At 35.8% G+C, this 20,701-nt stretch overlaps 11 protein-coding genes across 11 annotated transcripts; 5 read left to right on the top strand and 6 right to left on the bottom strand. All coding sequences in view use genetic code 12, as the record gives it.

The window, feature by feature from the left end:
• Positions 1-72: 72 nt before the first annotated feature.
• CTRG_02329 (uncharacterized protein) lies at positions 73-435 on the bottom strand (the record flags this gene model as incomplete). The annotated part of the gene is made up of 1 exon (XM_002547986.1): positions 73-435. The coding sequence occupies one exon, from the start codon at positions 433-435 to the stop codon at positions 73-75; it is 363 nt and encodes a 120-aa protein (XP_002548032.1).
• Positions 436-1,164: 729 nt separating this feature from the next.
• CTRG_02328 (agmatinase) lies at positions 1,165-2,427 on the bottom strand (the record flags this gene model as incomplete). The annotated part of the gene is made up of 1 exon (XM_002547985.1): positions 1,165-2,427. One exon carries the CDS (start codon positions 2,425-2,427, stop codon positions 1,165-1,167), a length of 1,263 nt encoding a protein of 420 aa, XP_002548031.1.
• A 1,120-nt stretch (positions 2,428-3,547) lies between these two features.
• Positions 3,548-4,363, bottom strand: KRE9 (Kre9p; the record flags this gene model as incomplete). Its single annotated transcript, XM_002547984.1, has 1 exon — positions 3,548-4,363. One exon carries the CDS (start codon positions 4,361-4,363, stop codon positions 3,548-3,550), a length of 816 nt encoding a protein of 271 aa, XP_002548030.1.
• Positions 4,364-6,146: 1,783 nt separating this feature from the next.
• On the top strand, positions 6,147-7,601 carry CTRG_02326 (agmatinase; the record flags this gene model as incomplete). Its single annotated transcript, XM_002547983.1, has 1 exon — positions 6,147-7,601. The coding sequence occupies one exon, from the start codon at positions 6,147-6,149 to the stop codon at positions 7,599-7,601; it is 1,455 nt and encodes a 484-aa protein (XP_002548029.1).
• Positions 7,602-8,338: 737 nt separating this feature from the next.
• CTRG_02325 (uncharacterized protein) lies at positions 8,339-8,713 on the top strand (the record flags this gene model as incomplete). Its single annotated transcript, XM_002547982.1, has 1 exon — positions 8,339-8,713. One exon carries the CDS (start codon positions 8,339-8,341, stop codon positions 8,711-8,713), a length of 375 nt encoding a protein of 124 aa, XP_002548028.1.
• A 126-nt stretch (positions 8,714-8,839) lies between these two features.
• URK1 (uridine kinase) lies at positions 8,840-10,480 on the bottom strand (the record flags this gene model as incomplete). The annotated part of the gene is made up of 1 exon (XM_002547981.1): positions 8,840-10,480. One exon carries the CDS (start codon positions 10,478-10,480, stop codon positions 8,840-8,842), a length of 1,641 nt encoding a protein of 546 aa, XP_002548027.1.
• Positions 10,481-10,718: 238 nt separating this feature from the next.
• On the top strand, positions 10,719-13,256 carry CTRG_02323 (DEAH-box RNA-dependent ATPase; the record flags this gene model as incomplete). The annotated part of the gene is made up of 1 exon (XM_002547980.1): positions 10,719-13,256. One exon carries the CDS (start codon positions 10,719-10,721, stop codon positions 13,254-13,256), a length of 2,538 nt encoding a protein of 845 aa, XP_002548026.1.
• Positions 13,257-14,896: 1,640 nt separating this feature from the next.
• On the top strand, positions 14,897-16,009 carry WSC1 (Wsc1p; the record flags this gene model as incomplete). The annotated part of the gene is made up of 1 exon (XM_002547979.1): positions 14,897-16,009. The coding sequence occupies one exon, from the start codon at positions 14,897-14,899 to the stop codon at positions 16,007-16,009; it is 1,113 nt and encodes a 370-aa protein (XP_002548025.1).
• A 1,252-nt stretch (positions 16,010-17,261) lies between these two features.
• On the top strand, positions 17,262-18,041 carry CTRG_02321 (uncharacterized protein; the record flags this gene model as incomplete). Its single annotated transcript, XM_002547978.1, has 1 exon — positions 17,262-18,041. One exon carries the CDS (start codon positions 17,262-17,264, stop codon positions 18,039-18,041), a length of 780 nt encoding a protein of 259 aa, XP_002548024.1.
• A 192-nt stretch (positions 18,042-18,233) lies between these two features.
• On the bottom strand, positions 18,234-19,154 carry CTP1 (Ctp1p; the record flags this gene model as incomplete). Its single annotated transcript, XM_002547977.1, has 1 exon — positions 18,234-19,154. The coding sequence occupies one exon, from the start codon at positions 19,152-19,154 to the stop codon at positions 18,234-18,236; it is 921 nt and encodes a 306-aa protein (XP_002548023.1).
• Positions 19,155-19,483: 329 nt separating this feature from the next.
• CTRG_02319 (uncharacterized protein) lies at positions 19,484-20,488 on the bottom strand (the record flags this gene model as incomplete). The annotated part of the gene is made up of 1 exon (XM_002547976.1): positions 19,484-20,488. One exon carries the CDS (start codon positions 20,486-20,488, stop codon positions 19,484-19,486), a length of 1,005 nt encoding a protein of 334 aa, XP_002548022.1.
• Positions 20,489-20,701: the final 213 nt, after the last annotated feature.

The raw sequence follows: 20,701 nt of genomic DNA, 5'->3' as shown, positions 1-20,701 counted from the left end.
TCATGCTGCCAACCAATAACCTAAATACCAACACTACACCAAATACTAATATGAACCTACACCTCATCAGATTCACAACATTCTTGGTTGCTCAAACCTCAATGCAGATGTTAGTCTTCGTTTGTGTTTTCTTACATCCTTCTGGTTGCTCTCTGGCATCACCTGTACAACTGTACTCTGATCATTATTCTCATTTTCATTACTTTCTTCACCTTCAGTTACATTCGGCTGAAGAAGGCTACAATCATCTTCAAAATTGTGCAAATCGTAGATCGATACTCGTCTGTTGCTCAGTATGTGGTTGGGAAGTGGGAGTGACCAACTGTATGCGAATCCATGGTGTCCGTGGTTGTATATAAGGAAAGCAGTCAAGGGTGTGTTGGCTTGTCCTATGTCTGGGCACTCAATACCTATGGAACATCGTCTAGTAAACATTATTGCTCTGTGTGGATCTATCTGTGATTAGAGTTCAAGTTGGAAAATCGTGAACCGAAATGAAATGAAAAAGAATAGAAGAAAATGTAAAAATATACATAAAACTGTGGTAAGATGAAAAAAAAAGACGCTCTTTTAATAATTATGAACTTGTAGTGAATTGCTCTTCGTAGAAGCTACCAATAGGGATAGCAAATCTAAAATTATAAGTTGAATAAAATCTAATCCAAAACTAGTATATTAGCAAAGAAAAAGGAAAAGAAAAAAAAAGAGACTGCTGGAAAAGTCGGTGAAATCAATAATGCCCAAAATGGATCATATTTATATATTTCTTTCATCTGGATTCAGAACCATGTGGAATTTAACTAGACACGGTTTCGTAATATACACACACCGTAATAATATTTGTTTATTATCATTCCACATAGTGACGAAACATCTTGCATATTGCTCTTGACACGAAAATAATATATTATATTTTATTTTTTTTCTTATATTACGGTGTCTGGTCTTTGTGCTACATTTAACCTGTCGCAATCGTGCCAGACGATATACACCATGAGGCGAGGAGGACAAATTTTTTGGTTTCACTACTAGTCCTCGTCAACTGGTAGTTCTCCCCACATAACATCATCACGCTCTAGATCAGACATGACACCATCAACACCAATAACTTGATGTATATTCCCGTTTCGTATACACACATACACAACACTACACTATACTACACTACACAACCATCAACTTCAAGAGCGAGTCCACCACACTTGTGGCCGCCAAACTAGTGATCCCGCTGTTGGTGTCATATGGCGGACTCACTTCAACAACATCCGCACCGATCAAGTTCACATGGCCCTTCAACCCGTCAAGGATACTCAACAACTCTCTGGTGGTGAACCCCCCTGCTTCCATTGTTCCCGTACCTGGAGCATACGCTGGGTCCAACACATCGATATCCACCGAGATGTAAGTAGGCGTGTCAGGGTCGTGGGACAACTCACGGATGATTCCATGCACACCGATCTTGTCAATGTCATTTGCATGGATGGTGTTGAATCCACACTCATTGTCGTGGTTCTTGTCGTAGCTGGCATCAATGTATGGTGCTCGAATACCGACATGGTAGTTACCGCTTCTCTGGATGTACCCCAACTCGTGTGCATAGTGAAGGAACGTGCCGTGGTTCAACGACATGTAGTCCGTTATGCCGCCACCAAGCACCTTGGGATCCCACGTATCAATATGTGAATCGAAATGCAACACCCTGACTTTGGCTCCCAACAGCTCATGTGCATTCTTGATTGCCATTAAGGTGATGGTATGGTCGCCTCCTAGAGTGATGATCCTAGGCGTGGAGTGAACATTACCAGTGTGCTTCAGAATACTTCTGTGTCCACGGTACAACTGGTTCAACGCAATCCTATTGTCGAACGGGGTCATGGCCACATCCCCACAATCAATGATGGAATAGTTGTGGGTGTTGCCGTCGTATGGATCAACAGGGTAACCAGCTCTCTTGTGTTTTGATTTCAGTGAGCCTGTCAAACGGGCAGCAGCGTTTCTAATAGCCTGTGGTCCAAACCGTGCTCCTGGACGGTACGATGTTCCCGTGTCGAATGGTGCACCCACAATGGCAATGTCCATGGCTGGGTTCTCATCCTGGCTGACAAAACAGTTGAAGTGGTCCAAATGTGCAAATGTGAGAATTCCACCAAAGATATTTTGGTCAGCAGCAATGTCCGAGGTGTCGTCCTTGTCTGGCAAGGTCAACTTGGATCTCATAGCAAGAACTCTGTCTGTGTCGGCACTGGTGGTGTCGAATGTCGGAGTGAGGTCCACGATCTCACCGTATAGTTGGTCAAGGAGTGATGACAGTGATGTTCTGAAAATTGCCTGCCCCGAGACCAAGCCAATCATGGATAGGATGAGTAACTTCATTGGTGTGTATACCCAGTTTGTTCTATTTTTCATTTCAGGAAAGTTGAATCCCATTTTATATTCCTGGGGGATTGCGCTCCTAGCGATAAACTCTCTTAGAGGAAATTTATTCCGCTCCACACAAAAAATTATAGACAAAAAAAAATAACAATAATAATAAAAAAAAAAGACAATAACAATGTATATTTCTGAATAGGTATCTGAATTGTATATGTAACGCAGGGATCGCTTATAAGTCGTTGCATTTCTCCATCTTGTAGAGCAATTCGTTCAAGTTGGTGGAAAAGTTGGGGTGGAACTCGATGAAATAGTAGATCAAGCCCAATAGTAAGATACTGAATAGATTTAGTGAGATTAAAATCTTGTAAAGACTGGGCGTCCGTCCTGCGATTTGCTTTTCTTGATGAGGTTGTAGTGGTTGCTGTTTCTCAAGATCACGAGTTGTGGTGGATGATGTGGTGGTACTGTTGAGCTCGATCGTGTTCATAGTCGTCGTTGGTGCTGGCATCTCTGGCATCGAATAGTTAGGTCTGTTCATACACATTAAAGAACAAGGGATGAATTGGTTATCAAAGAATGAAAAGAAAAAAAAAAAATAAAAGAAGAATAAAAAGAAGTGACAAACGTATTCTGGAATTTTTGTTCTAACGGTAGTTTTATTTTTGTTTTTCTGTTGTGAGTCGCGAAGGGGTTGAAGAGAAAATGACAATTTTCATTTAAAAAAAGGGGGCGTTTTCTGTGTGTGTGGTTTGTTTGGTTGGATAGTTGGGCGTGGGTGATTGGATGTCGATTTTGAACGAATTGTGACAGCTACATAAGACCGTCTCTTTCAATGTTTATTTAAGGGTCTGGCCAGTGGTGAACGTTTCGAAATTAAGTTTATTGATCAATCTGTTAATGATCATAGAGATAATCCTTAAATTACGTAATCATACACAAAAACACGAGTGTTTGATTTTCTCACAGTTACGAAATTGCTATTAAATTGAAATTCTCGAATCAACGTTCTTTACAGAAGGTCTCTGTAAGATAGCTGTAAGTAAGACTTGATTGATTGCTCATCTAACTACCTTTAAGAATTTATTCCAATATATAAAACAAACATCCTTTATTCAAATAAAACCTATGTAAAAAAATACCTCCAAAAATGAAAAAACTTCCAAAATTACAATACCTAATCTAACCATCTTCTTCTCTTGGTAGCAGCACTAATAGTAGCTTTGCTCACTCTTTCACTTGCAGCGTACCAGTAAGTTGGATATGGTGCAACAGATGCGTAATTGACGGCTGATTCAGCTGTGTATGACCAACCTGGAGTGATAGTTGATTGCACGATTGGAGATGCAAGTTTTGTACTATAATATGTGACTGCACTTGTAGGAAATTTCATACTCCAAGTAGTGGCAGTAACAGTTGAACCTGGTTGAGTTTGCATTGGTGCATATCGAGTTTTACCGGTTTGTAAAGTGTAAGGAACAGTAAAACTATCAGAATTAACTGTTGCAGTAGTGAACCCTGAAACATATGATCCTGGAACAGATCCGGTTTCAGTGACATCCAATGTACCAGTGGTACCACTCATACCAGTTAATTTAAAACGAGGTGAGTAGTGAATGGTGACACCCCCAGAATTGAAGACTGTGTAAATTTGGAAGTAGTAGTAACCATTTGGTACTAAGGTGTTATCGATTTTAACAGTGGTTTCATGAGAATCGATAGTTTGCAGTGAAACCAATGCTGTTTCTAAACATTGAATGTTATTATCTTCATCTGGTCCAGTACATAATAAGATGGTATAAGATTTGACATTGTCTAAGGATTTATCAGAATCAGAATCATCCGAATCATCCCATGCAATTTTAACACTCGCAGAACCGGAACTACCAGAATATGAATCTCCCAGAGATGGTGAAGTAATATCAACATCAGCACTAACCTTACTAAGTAAAGTTGAAAGGATGGAAAAATAGACAATATTAAAGAATCTCATGATTAGATTCGGCTGTGCTAACTAAATTCAAGGTACGGAAAAAAATAAACGATAGACAAATAAACAATAAATCAATACAATAATTATCCACTTTATCGAAAGATGATTGATAATTATATTAATGTAAAGTGTAGTAGCTGTGAAAAGTAATGAAACGGACTTGAAAACACAAGGGATGTTAAATGTTGCACTCTGAGGTTTTGTCGAGATGTTCAAACAAAAAGGAAAAAGGTGTTTTTTTTTCGAGTTTGCTTTACTGTCTGCTAGAAAAAAAAAAAAGAGAAGAAAAAAAATAAAGAAAAAGAAAAAAATAATTGTTCCGTGCACTACCCCTGAGAATAAATTTTTCTGCTGCAATAGTCTATTTTTAGAGTTGCAAATTATCTAAGATCACAACAACCATCAGATTATCAAACACAAGAGACCCGCATTATAATTATGGAAAGAATTAATAAGCTTTTATACTTATACATTCACCATGAAACTACTGTATAGATCAAAGACTACTGTTTTAATTTTATTTATCAATTTAAAGGTTATTCTAATGAAAAATAAAAAACTACAGTAGCAATCACCATGTCTTCAATAGAATGTGAACACCCAGGGAGAGAAGAAGGATTAACTTTAAGCTATGGAAAGGTAGACATGAATTCTTTTTGTTACTTAAAGCATGGGTTTCTATAATTACATAGTTATTATTTCAACTGTATGTTCAGTCATATAAATAGCAAAATTGACGATAATTAGATGATCTGAAAAATTCTCTCTGATAGTTTATGAAATATCAAGCAATTATTAAAAAGCAATCGACCTGCAAACCATTAGTTTGATTATTCCAACCACACCAATATTGTGAGTATTCCGTGGATACTTACTGAAAACTGACCAGGGTTTTCCAATGAAGGTATAATAACGAGAAATATTCCTTCGAACATGAAGTCAATTAATAATTGATCAAGTTTTCAACCTCAAAGAACAAATATAGTACTTTCCAAACAAGTACAAAACAAAATCATAATTATTCTTCAGCAATATTGGAATTATCTTTCCAGAAGTGGAAGATGTTATCACAATGAAGAAGAAAGCTTAAAATCTGAAAGAGAACTTGCATCGAATCTTGAGCTTTTCCGATCTTTCCTATACGCTCATTATCTCAATTCCAATTATGTGTCCAAACAAATGCCATCGTTAATTGATATCACTCCTGATTACAACATCCAATCACCAGCACCACCCCTCATCACTCCAATCACCCACGCCCAACTATCCAACCAAACAAACCACACACACAGAAAACGCCCCCTTTTTTTAAATGAAAATTGTCATTTTCTCTTCAACCCCTTCGCGACTCACAACAGAAAAACAAAAATAAAACTACCGTTAGAACAAAAATTCCAGAATACGTTTGTCACTTCTTTTTATTCTTCTTTTATTTTTTTTTTTTCTTTTCATTCTTTGATAACCAATTCATCCCTTGTTCTTTAATGTGTATGAACAGACCTAACTATTCGATGCCAGAGATGCCAGCACCAACGACGACTATGAACACGATCGAGCTCAACAGTACCACCACATCATCCACCACAACTCGTGATCTTGAGAAACAGCAACCACTACAACCTCATCAAGAAAAGCAAATCGCAGGACGGACGCCCAGTCTTTACAAGATTTTAATCTCACTAAATCTATTCAGTATCTTACTATTGGGCTTGATCTACTATTTCATCGAGTTCCACCCCAACTTTTCCACCAACTTGAACGAATTGCTCTACAAGATGGAGAAATGCAACGACTTATAAGCGATCCCTGCGTTACATATACAATTCAGATACCTATTCAGAAATATACATTGTTATTGTCTTTTTTTTTTATTATTATTGTTATTTTTTTTTTGTCTATAATTTTTTGTGTGGAGCGGAATAAATTTCCTCTAAGAGAGCTTATCGCTAGGAGCGCAATCCCCCAGGAATATAAAATGGGATTCAACTTTCCTGAAATGAAAAATAGAACAAACTGGGTATACACACCAATGAAGTTACTCATCCTATCCATGATTGGCTTGGTCTCGGGGCAGGCAATTTTCAGAACATCACTGTCATCACTCCTTGACCAACTATACGGTGAGATCGTGGACCTCACTCCGACATTCGACACCACCAGTGCCGACACAGACAGAGTTCTTGCTATGAGATCCAAGTTGACCTTGCCAGACAAGGACGACACCTCGGACATTGCTGCTGACCAAAATATCTTTGGTGGAATTCTCACATTTGCACATTTGGACCACTTCAACTGTTTTGTCAGCCAGGATGAGAACCCAGCCATGGACATTGCCATTGTGGGTGCACCATTCGACACGGGAACATCGTACCGTCCAGGAGCACGGTTTGGACCACAGGCTATTAGAAACGCTGCTGCCCGTTTGACAGGCTCACTGAAATCAAAACACAAGAGAGCTGGTTACCCTGTTGATCCATACGACGGCAACACCCACAACTATTCCATCATTGATTGTGGGGATGTGGCCATGACCCCGTTCGACAATAGGATTGCGTTGAACCAGTTGTACCGTGGACACAGAAGTATTCTGAAGCACACTGGTAATGTTCACTCCACGCCTAGGATCATCACTCTAGGAGGCGACCATACCATCACCTTAATGGCAATCAAGAATGCACATGAGCTGTTGGGAGCCAAAGTCAGGGTGTTGCATTTCGATTCACATATTGATACGTGGGATCCCAAGGTGCTTGGTGGCGGCATAACGGACTACATGTCGTTGAACCACGGCACGTTCCTTCACTATGCACACGAGTTGGGGTACATCCAGAGAAGCGGTAACTACCATGTCGGTATTCGAGCACCATACATTGATGCCAGCTACGACAAGAACCACGACAATGAGTGTGGATTCAACACCATCCATGCAAATGACATTGACAAGATTGGTGTGCATGGAATCATCCGTGAGTTGTCCCACGAGCCTGACACGCCTACTTACATCTCGGTGGATATCGATGTGTTGGACCCAGCGTATGCTCCAGGTACGGGAACAATGGAAGCAGGGGGGTTCACCACCAGAGAGTTGTTGAGTATCCTTGACGGGTTGAAGGGCCATGTGAACTTGATCGGTGCGGATGTTGTTGAAGTGAGTCCGCCATATGACACCAACAGCGGGATCACTAGTTTGGCGGCCACAAGTGTGGTGGACTCGCTCTTGAAGTTGATGGTTGTGTAGTGTAGTATAGTGTAGTGTAGTGTTGTGTATGTGTGTATACGAAACGGGAATATACATCAAGTTATTGGTGTTGATGGTGTCATGTCTGATCTAGAGCGTGATGATGTTATGTGGGGAGAACTACCAGTTGACGAGGACTAGTAGTGAAACCAAAAAATTTGTCCTCCTTGCCTCATGGTGTACATTGTCTGGCAGGATTGCGACAGGTGAAATGTAGCACAAAGACCAGACACCGTAATATAAGAAAAAAAATAAAATATAATATATTATTTTCGTGTCAAGAGCAATATGCAAGATGTTTCGTCACTATGTGGAATGATAATAAACAAATATTATTACGGTGTGTGTATATTACGAAACCGTGTCTAGTTAAATTCCACATGGTTCTGAATCCAGATGAAAGAAATATATAAATATGATCCATTTTGGGCATTATTGATTTCACCGACTTTTCCAGCAGTCTCTTTTTTTTTTTTCTTTTTCTTTTTCTTTGCTAATATACTAGTTTTGGATTAGATTTTATTCAACTTATAATTTTAGATTTGCTATTCCTGTTGGTAGCTTCCACGAAGAGCAATTCACTACAAGTTCATAATTATTAAAAGAGCGTCTTTTTTTTTCATCTTACCACAGTTTTATATATATTTATACATTTTCTTCTATTCTTTTTCATTTCATTTCGGTTCACGATTTTCCAACTTGAACTCCAGTAACAGATAGATCGGCACAGAGCAATAATGTTTACTAGACGATGTTCCATAGGTATTGAGTGCCCAGACATAGGACAAGCCAACACACCCTTGACTGCTTTCCTTATATACAACCACGGACACCATGGATTCGCATACAGTTGGTCACTCCCACTTCCCAACCACATACTGAGCAACAGACGAGTATCGATCTACGATTTGCACAATTTTGAAGATGATTGTAGCCTTCTTCAGCCGAATGTAACTGAAGGTGAAGAAAGTAATGAAAATGAGAATAATGACGATGATGATGTTGAGAGTACAGTTGTACAGGTGATGCCAGAGAGCAACCAGAAGGATGTAAGAAAACACAAACGAAGACTAACATCTGCATTGAGGTTTGAGCAACCAAGAGTTTTATAAATGGTGGAGTAAGGGTCTAGGTAGTCTAGGTGGGCTTAGTTTTGTCATTCCAGGAAAGACTAGATATTAATTTACAATTCTTAGAAAAAGAACAATTAAAAATGATGTCACTTGTTTAGAAATCTCTTAATCAGTACCAAAATACAAAGAATCTATAAATCTATTTCTAAAATGCCAATGACTATCCAAAAACCTTTCCTTATTATACCATTGTTGATTGTCTCCGTCTTCCATACTTGATAATTTACCAATTACAATCTTAACTTTAGGGAATACATTAACAATTCTTCTAATACCAATTTCTGTAGACAAGTAACTGATCAAAATAATATCACTTTCTTTGACCCCGTGATCTAATAAAACTTGAATTGCCATAATGGCCCCTGCACCACTTATGATTTGCGAATCAAATAACATTATTTCACCTCTAGTAGTCAAATTATGTGGTAAGCTTTCAAAATGCAATTGTGGTTCACCAGTGGATGAATCACTTTGAATCAATAATTTTCCAATTGAAATCTCAGGGAATGATCTTTTGATGGAAGACATAAAACAGTCACCACTTCGGATAATATTAACAGCTATGTATTGATTTTGAACAACTTTTTTACCATGGTAGATCCCTTTACCAGTTTCGATGTCCACTTCTTTATATTCAGAAATAAACTCTTGTGCCAATTCAATCAACAATCCACAAATTCTATTAAAGTAGAAAATAAAGTCATTTCTTGATGTCTCAGTATCAAATAAAATTGAATTGATTCCTCTAACTTGATTAGTATCTCTTAATAGTTTGATGTTAAATTGATTGACATCAAAGTCGATATTTAATCCCAATTTCTTCAATCTTGAGATGTGATTTCTTGATTTGTTTGCTAATTGATTGTTGATATGGTTAATCATTAAATTTATAGCAATTGAATTATCCAAACCTCTAGGAATAACCAAATCTGCATTATTCATCGTTGGATTAAGAAACTTTACTGCATTTGGCTTGACAAATCTTTCCCATTGCTGAATAGCACCACCCAAATCTCTACCACGGTATAGAATATCACGAGTTAATCTTCTTGCTAAACAGATATCCAAATCAGTATCGACATAGATTTTCAAATCCATCATATCCAACAAACGCTGGTCATATAATGCATATAAACCTTCAACAATAATCACATTGGCCCCATAGATAGTATTGGTTTTATTGGTTCTGTTGTGTGAAGTGAACGAATACACTGGAATAGTTGCCTTTCCACCTTTTTTCAAGTTCTTGATAGTTTCAACTAACAATTCAAAATCTAAAGAATCAGGGGTGTCAAAATCAAAGTTATTGGCAAAAGCTTGTTTACTTTCCTCAGGAGTCAAAGGGTTATAAAAGTTGTCAAAAGACAACAAAACAGTCCATGGCTGGTTGATTTCTTGAATAATCTTTTGAGAAATTGATGTTTTACCTGAACCCGAATTCCCAGCAATCCCAATAATGTATGGTTCTGTCCAAGGTGGAATATATGAGGCTTTAGGTGTTGCAGTTCCAGCAGTTGTTCCAGAGACAGAAGTTGGGGTAGCAGTACCAGATGGAATAGTTGCAGTGAATGAGGATTTACGATCAGTAGAATTTAAACCAGTCATGTTTTCGATTGAAGTATCAATACTTTCAAATGGAGATGCCTCTAGATTCTCAACGGATGAATTGATGAAGGATAAGGATTCTTCGTCAGCAACAGGTGCGATCCTACTTGATCTCCTTCTTGGTTTTGAATTTAATGGCATTATATCAAAATTGAAAGTAAGTCCAGGAAAGGTATAATCCAAAGAAGAAATAATTTACTACAAAAATGTGGGTATATGTTTGATTATAAATTTTTTTGTTCAGGGTTGTCTAAGAATTCGGGATGACGTTTCGATGCGACGAGGACATCATATGGGGAACACAAAAAAAAAAAATTTACCAACACAACTGGAATACAAATTTCAAGTGATTTTGTTTTTTTAAGGTTGTACAGAATAAATGAGTCTACAAACAGGAAGAGGTACTCGAAGAAGACGTGGTGAATTAGATGATGATTCCGATGATGAAATAATTCGACAAATTGAGGAGCAAGATGAAGTATCATTCGAGCCACAACAACAACAACAACAGGCATCGCCAGAACCGGTAAAGGTAAAGGTAGAACAACAACCGAAACCTCATTATAGACAACAATATAAGAAACCTCGACTGAAGTATCACCAATTTAAACAAGAGTTAGATGAATTAGAAAGTCGAGAATTTCTCACGCCAGCTGAACAATCAAGATTAAATTACTTGGTGGATAGATTGAATAACTGGAACAAGTCTTCAGATAAGTATACTCTTCCATCAGAACTGCAATCGAAACATGACATCCTTCATAAAAAGTCCAACGAATATCAAACTATTAATTGGGAAACTGAACAATTTAATCGTGCTAATCAATTGGTATTACAAAATGATGACAAAATCCATGTGAATGATGATACGGAGTACGAATTTGTATTTGATCAATCTCAGTTTGTAAACTACGATGACGTGGAGGACTTGCCCGGGGATGATGATGATGATGATGACGATAGTGTAGGAAATGACGAGTCGGATCAACCTCGAACAACTCAATCTAAAGAAATAGATGATGTTAGAAAATCATTACCAGTTTATGGCTACCGAGAAGATTTCCTCAAGTTGTTGGATGAAAACCAAGCATTAATTGTTGTGGGTGAAACTGGTTCAGGTAAAACCACACAACTACCACAATATTTGCATGAATCGGGATATTCAAAAAATGGTAAAATGATTGCCTGTACACAGCCGCGTCGAGTGGCAGCAACAAGTGTTGCGACAAGAGTGGCGAGTGAAATGCAGGTGAAACTAGGGAAAGAAGTAGGTTATACAATTAGATTTGATGATAATACTCAAGATGGAGTTACTATTATCAAATATGTTACCGATGGTATGCTTGTAAGAGAATTCTTAAAAGACCTGTCACTTTCACGATACAGTGCAATTATGATTGATGAAGCACATGAACGTACACTTTCCACTGAAATTTTACTTAGTTTATTGAAAGATATCATGGTCACCAGAAAAGATTTGAAGATTATAATTGCAAGTGCAACAATTAATGCTGAGAAGTTTTCAAAGTTTTTTAACAATGCACCTATTTTGAATATACCTGGTAGAAGATTTCCTGTTAAAATCCATTATACCAAACAACCAGAAGCCAATTATATACAAGCCGCTATTACAACTATCTTTCAAATTCACATGACACAACCATTACCAGGTGATATTTTAGTTTTTCTAACAGGTCAAGATGAAATAGAAACTGTGGAAGAAATTCTCAAGGATCTGATAATCAAACTAGGTGATCAAATTGACCCTATGCTTGTTTGTTCCATTTATTCGAACTTACCACAAGAGTTGCAATCAAAAATTTTCCAACCTACGCCTTCAAATACAAGAAAGGTTGTTCTTGCAACCAACATTGCTGAAACCTCCATCACGATAGATGGTATATCATATGTTATTGATCCCGGTTATGTTAAACAAAATGTATATAATCCAACTACGGGTATGGAAAGTTTGGTTGTTGTTCCATGTTCACGTGCTAGTGCTGATCAACGTGCAGGTAGAGCAGGTAGAGTTGGGGCAGGTAAATGTTTCCGATTGTTTACTAAGTGGTCTTTCTATAATGAATTAGAATTGAACCAACAACCGGAAATCCAAAGAGTTAATTTAACGTCTGTGATATTATTGTTATTGTCCTTGGGTATAAATGATTTGCTTGGGTTTGAGTTCATGGATCCACCTTCCAAAGAATCTATAATCAAATCTTTGAATTTATTGTATGCTTTGGGTGCATTGAACTCTCTGGGGAAGTTGACTAAAATCGGGAAAAAGATGAGTGAGTTCCCATTGGATCCCATATTTACAAAGTGTATCTTAACTAGTGAAAAGTTTGGTAATACAAATGATATGATTAGTATGATTGCAATGTTGAATGAATCAAGTAATTTATTTTATAGACCCAAGGATAAACAAGAATTGGCAGATAAAAGAAAGCAAGAGTTTTTTGATGCAAAAGGTGATCAATTTATGTTGTTAAAAATATGGAAGCAATGGGTAGATACCGGTTATTCTGTTCAATGGTGCCAGGATTATTTCATTCAGTATAAGACAATGAAGAGAGTTCGAAATATTTATGAGCAATTGGTTAAATTAAGCAGAAAGATTGGCATTGAATTCACGACTACACCAAAAGACAATGATGACGGTGATTCCATAATGCTTACAAAGTGTTTAATTAGTGGGTTTTTTAACAACATTGTAAAGCTATCGCCTATGGGAGACTGCTACTCGAAAGTTACCAAGGGCAACAATACTCCTTGTTATGTTCATCCATCTTCTTGTGTCTATAAAATGAAGCCTAAGCCAAAGTATTTATTGTATTATGAATTGGTGCTTACAAGTAAAGAGTACATGAGAAACTGTATTATATTGGATGAAAAACTAGTTAAAGAGTATCTATAGTGTATATATAGAAATGTATATCAACGTAAATAATCTTGCCGAGAAGATTCCTGACATATACGGAGACATATCTCAACGGAGAGGGGGGGGAAGGTATGAGATGTGATGACTCCATTAAAACGGTTTGTGGATCCGTATTTCGATTATTATTTTAGTGTCTATTTTGAAACACACTTCGGAGATTTCACGTGTCCTTGTGAGTCTAGATTCGATATGTAAGACATGCATAATTAGAGGGAATACACACAAAGATCAAATGTCACGAAGTAGGGGGCAAAAAAAAAGAAAGTTCACGTCGCGGTTTCTTGTTTATTCTTTAATTTTGTTCTGCACGATGAAAGGGGGAAATAGAGAAAGAAAGAAAAAAAATAGATGATTGCGTGTGCGACGACTAGGGCGACGACAAGGGGGAGCGGGCCAAATAAAACACGGCAAGAAATAAAGAAAAAATTAAAAAGCCAAATTTAGATGCGCGTAATAAAATGCAAAATAGTTTAAAATTATAATAATGATTGAATTGTTGATGAGACACAAGAGTGTTTCACATTCAAACATCAAACTCGATGATAATTATATTTTTCTTTTTCTTTTTATGGTAAGTTATAATACCCTGGGGGAGGGGATGGTAAGAAATTGAGTAGTAGGGGAGTATCTACATTTATATATAGATATAATCAGATTGTTGATAGATTGTGTATCAGAAGATGATGAGTTTGATATAAGAGATATTTTATGTCATTTGTAACCTTAAATGGGATGAGACATAAAAATAAATTCACTTGATCTAATTAGATTTGTTCATTATTGTCTCTTTTTTGGCACTTTTGAGAGTGGTACATAACAGTCTGTTTAATCAAATCGTGAAATTTCACGATTAACCAAATGAAGTGTATAATTGTAATTTTTGTATTATCCAATTTTATTGTAGATCCATGACCACTGAAACTTGAGTTTTGATAGATCGGAAATATAAAATCGTGATTTGATGAAATTGAATTTAAGTTGTGTTTTTGGTTGTAAAGGAAACACGAAAAGCTTTTCCTGTTTCTGTATGTGCAGTAATAAAATTCTTGGATCGGGTCGTGCAGATTGTGTGTTTTCAATTTTTTTTTTATTTTAAGCGTGCTCCCAGTTTTCGTTTATTTTTTTTTTTTTATTCGCTGTTTGGCTCATCCACAAAAACAGAAAAATCCATAATAAACAGAAAGTTGTTTTACATTAAATTAACAAAAAAAAAAGACACACACATTTCCTCTAAGGCAAAAGGTAAAAAAAAAAAAAAAATCATATTATACAAAATACACCCACTAACCTTCACTTCTACTTATACCAATACATTCACATTCATCTTGATATCCAGTTCATAGATATACCTTTTGAACTTTTCCATTCTTTACAAAAATTCATTTATATCAACAGTCAGTATAGTTTGATTTTAAATCCATTAGACGATCTTGTATTTTTTTTTTTTCCTTCTTTTCTTTTGGTTAATAACTGTCAACGAACCCGTGTTTGAACATATTCCTATTACCAATCTAGATTCCTCCAAGGTCCTTGTTATTATTAGTTGAACAACCGTTGATTTGTTCATCTTTTTTTTCCTATTGTTTTCTGCAAGTACATATCCCTCCCTTCAAGTCATGTTCAAACTACATTATATTCTCAGTTTATTATTCATAACTACTTCAGTCGTTTTGGCAGTTGACTCCTTAGGTTGTTATTCGTCAGTACCAGGAGGAACTTCTCAAGGTGACTACCTTTTTCAAACATCTGGTTATTGTGCTGACCAATGTCCAGATTCCCAATACGTTGCAGTTCAAGGTGAAGAATGTATATGTTTAAGTTCATTGCCAGCAAACTCATATAAGGTTGATTCTTCTAAATGTACAACAGGATGTCCCGGTTATGGAACCGAGAAATGTGGTGGTTCCAGTTACTACAATGTTTATTTGGGACGTGGAACTAGTGACTCGAGTTCAAGTTCAAGCACTTCATCATCAGGAAGTAAACAATCATCATCTTCGTCGAGTCAAGCCTCATCTTCTTCGTCGAGTTCAACTGGTGGCTCGCAATCTTCCAGCACTGATAATTCACAATCTTCAATCACTAGCTCGCCAACAACTAATGATAGCGATGAAGAAAACAACAACGCTACTGAAACAATTGTCAATACTGTTACTCAGGATGGTGGAAGTGTTATAATCCGAACAGTTACACAGGAGGCATCATCAAATGAAACAGGAAGCTCTCAATCAACATCCCCATCATCGACCTCATCGTCGTCGTCATCATCATCAAGTGAAACTTCTTCTGCTTCTAACAATGGTTCTTTGGGTGATAAATCCCAGAATAAATCATCGTCTACATCTGTTGGCGCAATTGTTGGTGGTGTGGTAGGAGGTGTCGGTGGTTTGCTAGTGTTAGTTGCTGGTGCTTGGTTCTTTATGAGACGCAGAGATAGAGCTCAAGATACTGATGAAGAAGAATTTTTTGATAAACCACTCAGTAGATCAAATGGTTCCAAGAATGGGTCAAGAAAAGGTCCAAGTGCTTTGGACATGCCTATGGTGAATCCATTCCAACATCCAGCAGATGATTTGGTAAGAAGTAATAGTGAACGCAAGCCTGAATTTGTTGATCCAAGATTGAACCCAATCATGATGGGTAGAAGAAGACTAAGCGAAGGCTCATTAGCAGACGAAACCGATTATTCAAGAAAAGTATTAACAGTTGCCAACCCTGATGACAAATAGATTATATCTAGGGTACTAGGATGCTTCTTTGATTATTATTATTATTACTATTATTAACTTTTACTTCTACTACATTTATTTTTATATATTACTATTTTGATTATTACTTTTGAATACCAAGGTGTTTTGAGATTTTGTCTATATTAACGGTTTTATTGTTTGTTTTATCAACGTTTTTTTATTTTTATTCTTTTTATATTTATTGTTTTCGTTATGAATTTTTCATTTTTTTTTAATCTTACTGATTGACAAGGTGTTTAGTTTTTTATTTTAAGTTTAATTATTATTCATAAGAATAATATTATAAAATCTTTATTATAGTTTCTAGTGATTAGAAGGTATCCGTAAAGTTCCCACTTTGATCTAAGTGTCTATGGAACCTGATATTGATTAAACTATGACTACAATATTAGTCGTGCTTGAATGCGGAAATTGCCTCAGTAGTGTACTCCAGGAAAAAAACCCACGGAATCCAAACAAACAAAAGAAAAAAAATCTCTAATCTCTCCTTGTAAAGAGAAAAAAAAGTTATCACAATAATTACCTGTATTTTGGTTCTTTCTCTCTTTTTCATTCTTACTTCATATTACATACGATAAGTTTACTTGTTCATATATATATATATAACAAACCAACTATATGAAACCTTACGAAAGAGTATGTTTAACATTGGTAGTGTACCATTTCTTTTGTTGTTAAAGGTGTGCTGTTATTGATTAATTTCCAAACTTGCCCTTCGATTACTTGTTTTTTTTATTTTATTTTATTTTATTTTGCGACTGTGCCTCCTTACAACAAAACAACGGTATACGAGCAATTATCTATTTAGAAATTTGTTTTTACAATACTAACAATATCTTACTTTCAGCTATCATCACAGGAATCGGAAGATGATTCAAATGAAACTTCACCAAAAAGTGATCTCTTAGATTCCTTCTCGGGGTCATCAAAAGAGCTCTTTTCGGTTGATCAGGATATCGACAATGGCCACGACATTGAAAATTCTTCACAATCAATACCGACAAATTCAAGTACAGAGGAAGATCGTCGACTTTCTACATCAGAACCAATCGAATCAACTTCAGCATCGTCGTCATCGTCATCAGCCAATGCAACGACATCGGTATTAGATTTGGAACTGCAAAGACCACCAAGATTGACTACAAAACAACGAATAGAAAGGGTCTTGCACCATTTTTTCCCTGTGAAACAAACATATGAACGTATTAATAATGGATTATCCACGGGAAGAATGCAAACAAATAACGGTAGATTCATCGGACAAGGCACTGATGGGGTTTTTAGAAATTTAATGGCAAAACCAGACACTGAAGAAATGAGACAAGAACAAGAATTAAATCCTCCAAGTTATGAAGAAGCGGCAGCAGATGCATCCCCAGAATACTGGGAGTCCACTATGATATCTCCAATGTATGAAGATGAAGTGTTTGTTCAAGGTCTACCAGTTGGTAATATTGCCAACTTTGTCTGGAATGCTTTGGTTACAGTAGCGTTTCAGTTTGTTGGTTTTATTTTGTGTTATTTATTACACACTTCTCATGCCGCTAAGCAAGGTTCTAGAGCTGGTTTAGGGGTGAATCTAATAATGTATGGATGGAATTTAGTTCCGCAGAATTTTGGTCATCCAGATCAATTACCTAAAAAATATCAACCAGATAATCCAAACGATTTTGACATTGACAGATCTAGTAAGATTAATGGGAAAATTGACAACTATTCATCAGGTATATTTATTCAAAATTCTAAAGATGATAATCCTGATGAATGGTTGAAGACTTCAGTTAGTGCTCCATATGTGGCATATGGATTAATTGCATTTGGATTATTCATAATATTGAAATCATTGGTTGATTACTATAAAGTGAAACAATTAGAAAGAGCCATTTTGAACCCTTCTAATGGTGTTCCTGTGACAAATTCTGTGACTGGTGTAGTTGAAGAAATTGATGAAGAGAATCGTCGTTTAGAAGAACAACTGAGGTCTCCAAGATCAAATGAACCCCAACATTAAGTTACATATATATATATACATATATAAAAAAAAGAAACATACATAGATTATATTAATTTTTTTTTCTTTCTTTTTCCTGTCTTTTTATTTTTAATAGATACATATTTAATTTATTATTACGATGTATGTTTCTCTTCAAAAACTTGTCTATTTCTTTTGTCGAATATTCTCTATATATAATGTACAAGGTATCTAGTTAAGCAATATCATGATCTTTTCATAACATAAGAAAACAATACCTCCAGATAATACCAATCTTCCTAATCTTGGGGTAGCACCTTTCCAGAAAGTCAATAACCCTTCTTGTTTAAATATCTTAACAAAACAATTCAAAGTAGAAGTATACAATTTATCAGCACCCAAGGCTTGCATTCTAGTTTTGACAGTATCAATTGGCATTGTTGTATACACAGTGATAATACCAGCTAAAGCACCAACAGCAAAAGTTGTACCTGAACTCAACGGATCTGTTGGTTTTTGACCTGAAGCTTGTTGAATCATAGTTTTCATGGCATTATAACTTCCTAATCTAACAGCTTGATTAGCAGCTTGTCTCATAGAAACAGGAACAACCCCAGCATATATTCCTTTGAACCCCATATCACGGACCAATTTAATTGATCCTCGTACTATACCATTTTGATATTTTGGATTTGGCAGTTGTTTATCATCAATTAAAGCGGTTTTAATAGCTTCAAATGGAGTCACAGCAACAACTGATTCCAATAACCCAGCACCTAACCCAGCAATAACCCCTCTTGGACCTGATAATTTGCCGTTTTTATCCAGTAATACATTTTTAATCAGATCAAACCCAAGAAATCTAACTGATGCTTTAAGAGTATTTCCAACAACAAATGCAGGACATCCAACATATAATGAAGATACACCTTGAGTTTTTGCAACATTATAAATTAAAACTAATGGGTTTCTTGATGCTGTTGAACTTTTAGAAATCAATTGTAATCTAGTCTTAGCAAATTCAAAAGGATATGTAATAACACCTTCAATTGCCCCAGCCGTACCTCCAGCAACGAATGATTTCCATGGATCTACTGATTTCTTTTGAAATAGAATGTTAGTAACTTGAATTATAGATACTAGAAATATCATACATTCATGTAATACATACTTTATCTTTTGACATAATGCAATTTTGGTTTAATGAATGATACTGGTGAAAAGTAAATAGTAAAAAAAAAAATTAAAATAAAAAAAAAAAATTTCATATACACTTAAAAAGCGGGACAGAAAGAATTTTTTTTTTTTCACCGGGTATTTGATATTACTCATTCGAGGCAAGCTCGCGCGATAAAGCGATAAAAAAAAGAAGAAGACCGCAAAGCCGATTCAGGAGACTGTATTTTTTTTTTTATTTTTTTTTATTCTTACAGTTACTTTTTTCGCAACAACTGATGGTCTATGTGTTTGTATTCATGAGACTAGTTTTGATACTTTTCTCTGATATTCTTAAATGGTGTCAACTGTTTGAAGATAAGTTGCATTAAGAATTCAATCAACCATAATGGGAAATATAAACCTACAAGATGTAAGAGATATCCATGAGAACCCCCATAAAGATTGAAATTTTTTGATCTCTTAGTAATTTTAGCAACCAAATCTTTTGCATATCTATCTGGTGGTATTCCTCTTTCCATTGACATATTCAGTGTAGAAAGTACACTATCAATCATACCATCAACATTATAAGGTGAAGTTTCAAAAATTTTTTCAACATCATCAAGTTTATTATCATCTTTACCAATTGGAGTTTGAACCCCACCAGTAATAACACTATGTACACGAACACCAAAAGGTTCCATTTCTCCATGTAATGTTTTTGCATATGCGTCAATAGCTGATTTTGTTGCAGAATATGCTGAAATCCAAGATAATGGAACACGAGCAGCCACTGAAGAAGTGAAAATAATTGAACCTTTTGCTTTTATAATAAAAGGTGCAAAATATTGTGTCATATTAATATGTCCTAATACATTAATTTGAAAAATTTTATTTAATTTATCAACAGGAATTTCAATTGCTGGATAACCAATAGCAATACCAGCATTATTATATAAAATATCTAAATATCCTCCATTTGTTTCTTTTTCAATGATTTTTTTAGCATTTTCAATATCATTAACATTAGTGATATCACATGCAATTGAAATTAATCCAAATTCTTTTTCTAATGGTTTTTGTAAATGAAGAACAGATTCTGGTGAAAGACCAAATACTTTGTAATTATTTTTGGAAAACTCTTTAGCTAATGAGTATCCAATTCCTGATGATGCTCCAGTAATCAAAGCGTACTTTTGTTTTTGTTCAGCCATGGTTTTTAACTTAGGGGTGGAGATATAAAAGTAAAGACAAAATAAAACAAAACGAAAAGCTAAATATAATTGATTTGACTTTTTTTTTTTATGGAGGGAAAAAGGGGTCATCATTTATATAGGTTTCCCCCAAATGTAAAGAAATGTAAAAGTTCGTAATTAGCTGTAAGATAAACAAATATGCATGTGGTTAGTAATCGCAAAACTCCCCAATGGGGAATTCTTCCTATTGGAGAAACAAATTTGTTAGTGCGCAGCAACTTTGATTTTAATACAAACTAAGGTTTATTGATAATATACATTGTGGTAATATTACATAATCGAGGT

The sequence above is a fragment of the Candida tropicalis genome, assembly GCF_000006335.3.
Source record: "Candida tropicalis MYA-3404 genomic scaffold supercont3.3, whole genome shotgun sequence".
NCBI classification, from domain to species: Eukaryota; Fungi; Ascomycota; class Pichiomycetes; order Serinales; family Debaryomycetaceae; genus Candida; species Candida tropicalis.
The sequence above is the reverse complement of the archived record's forward strand: the minus strand, read 5'-3'. Positions and strand labels throughout refer to the sequence as shown.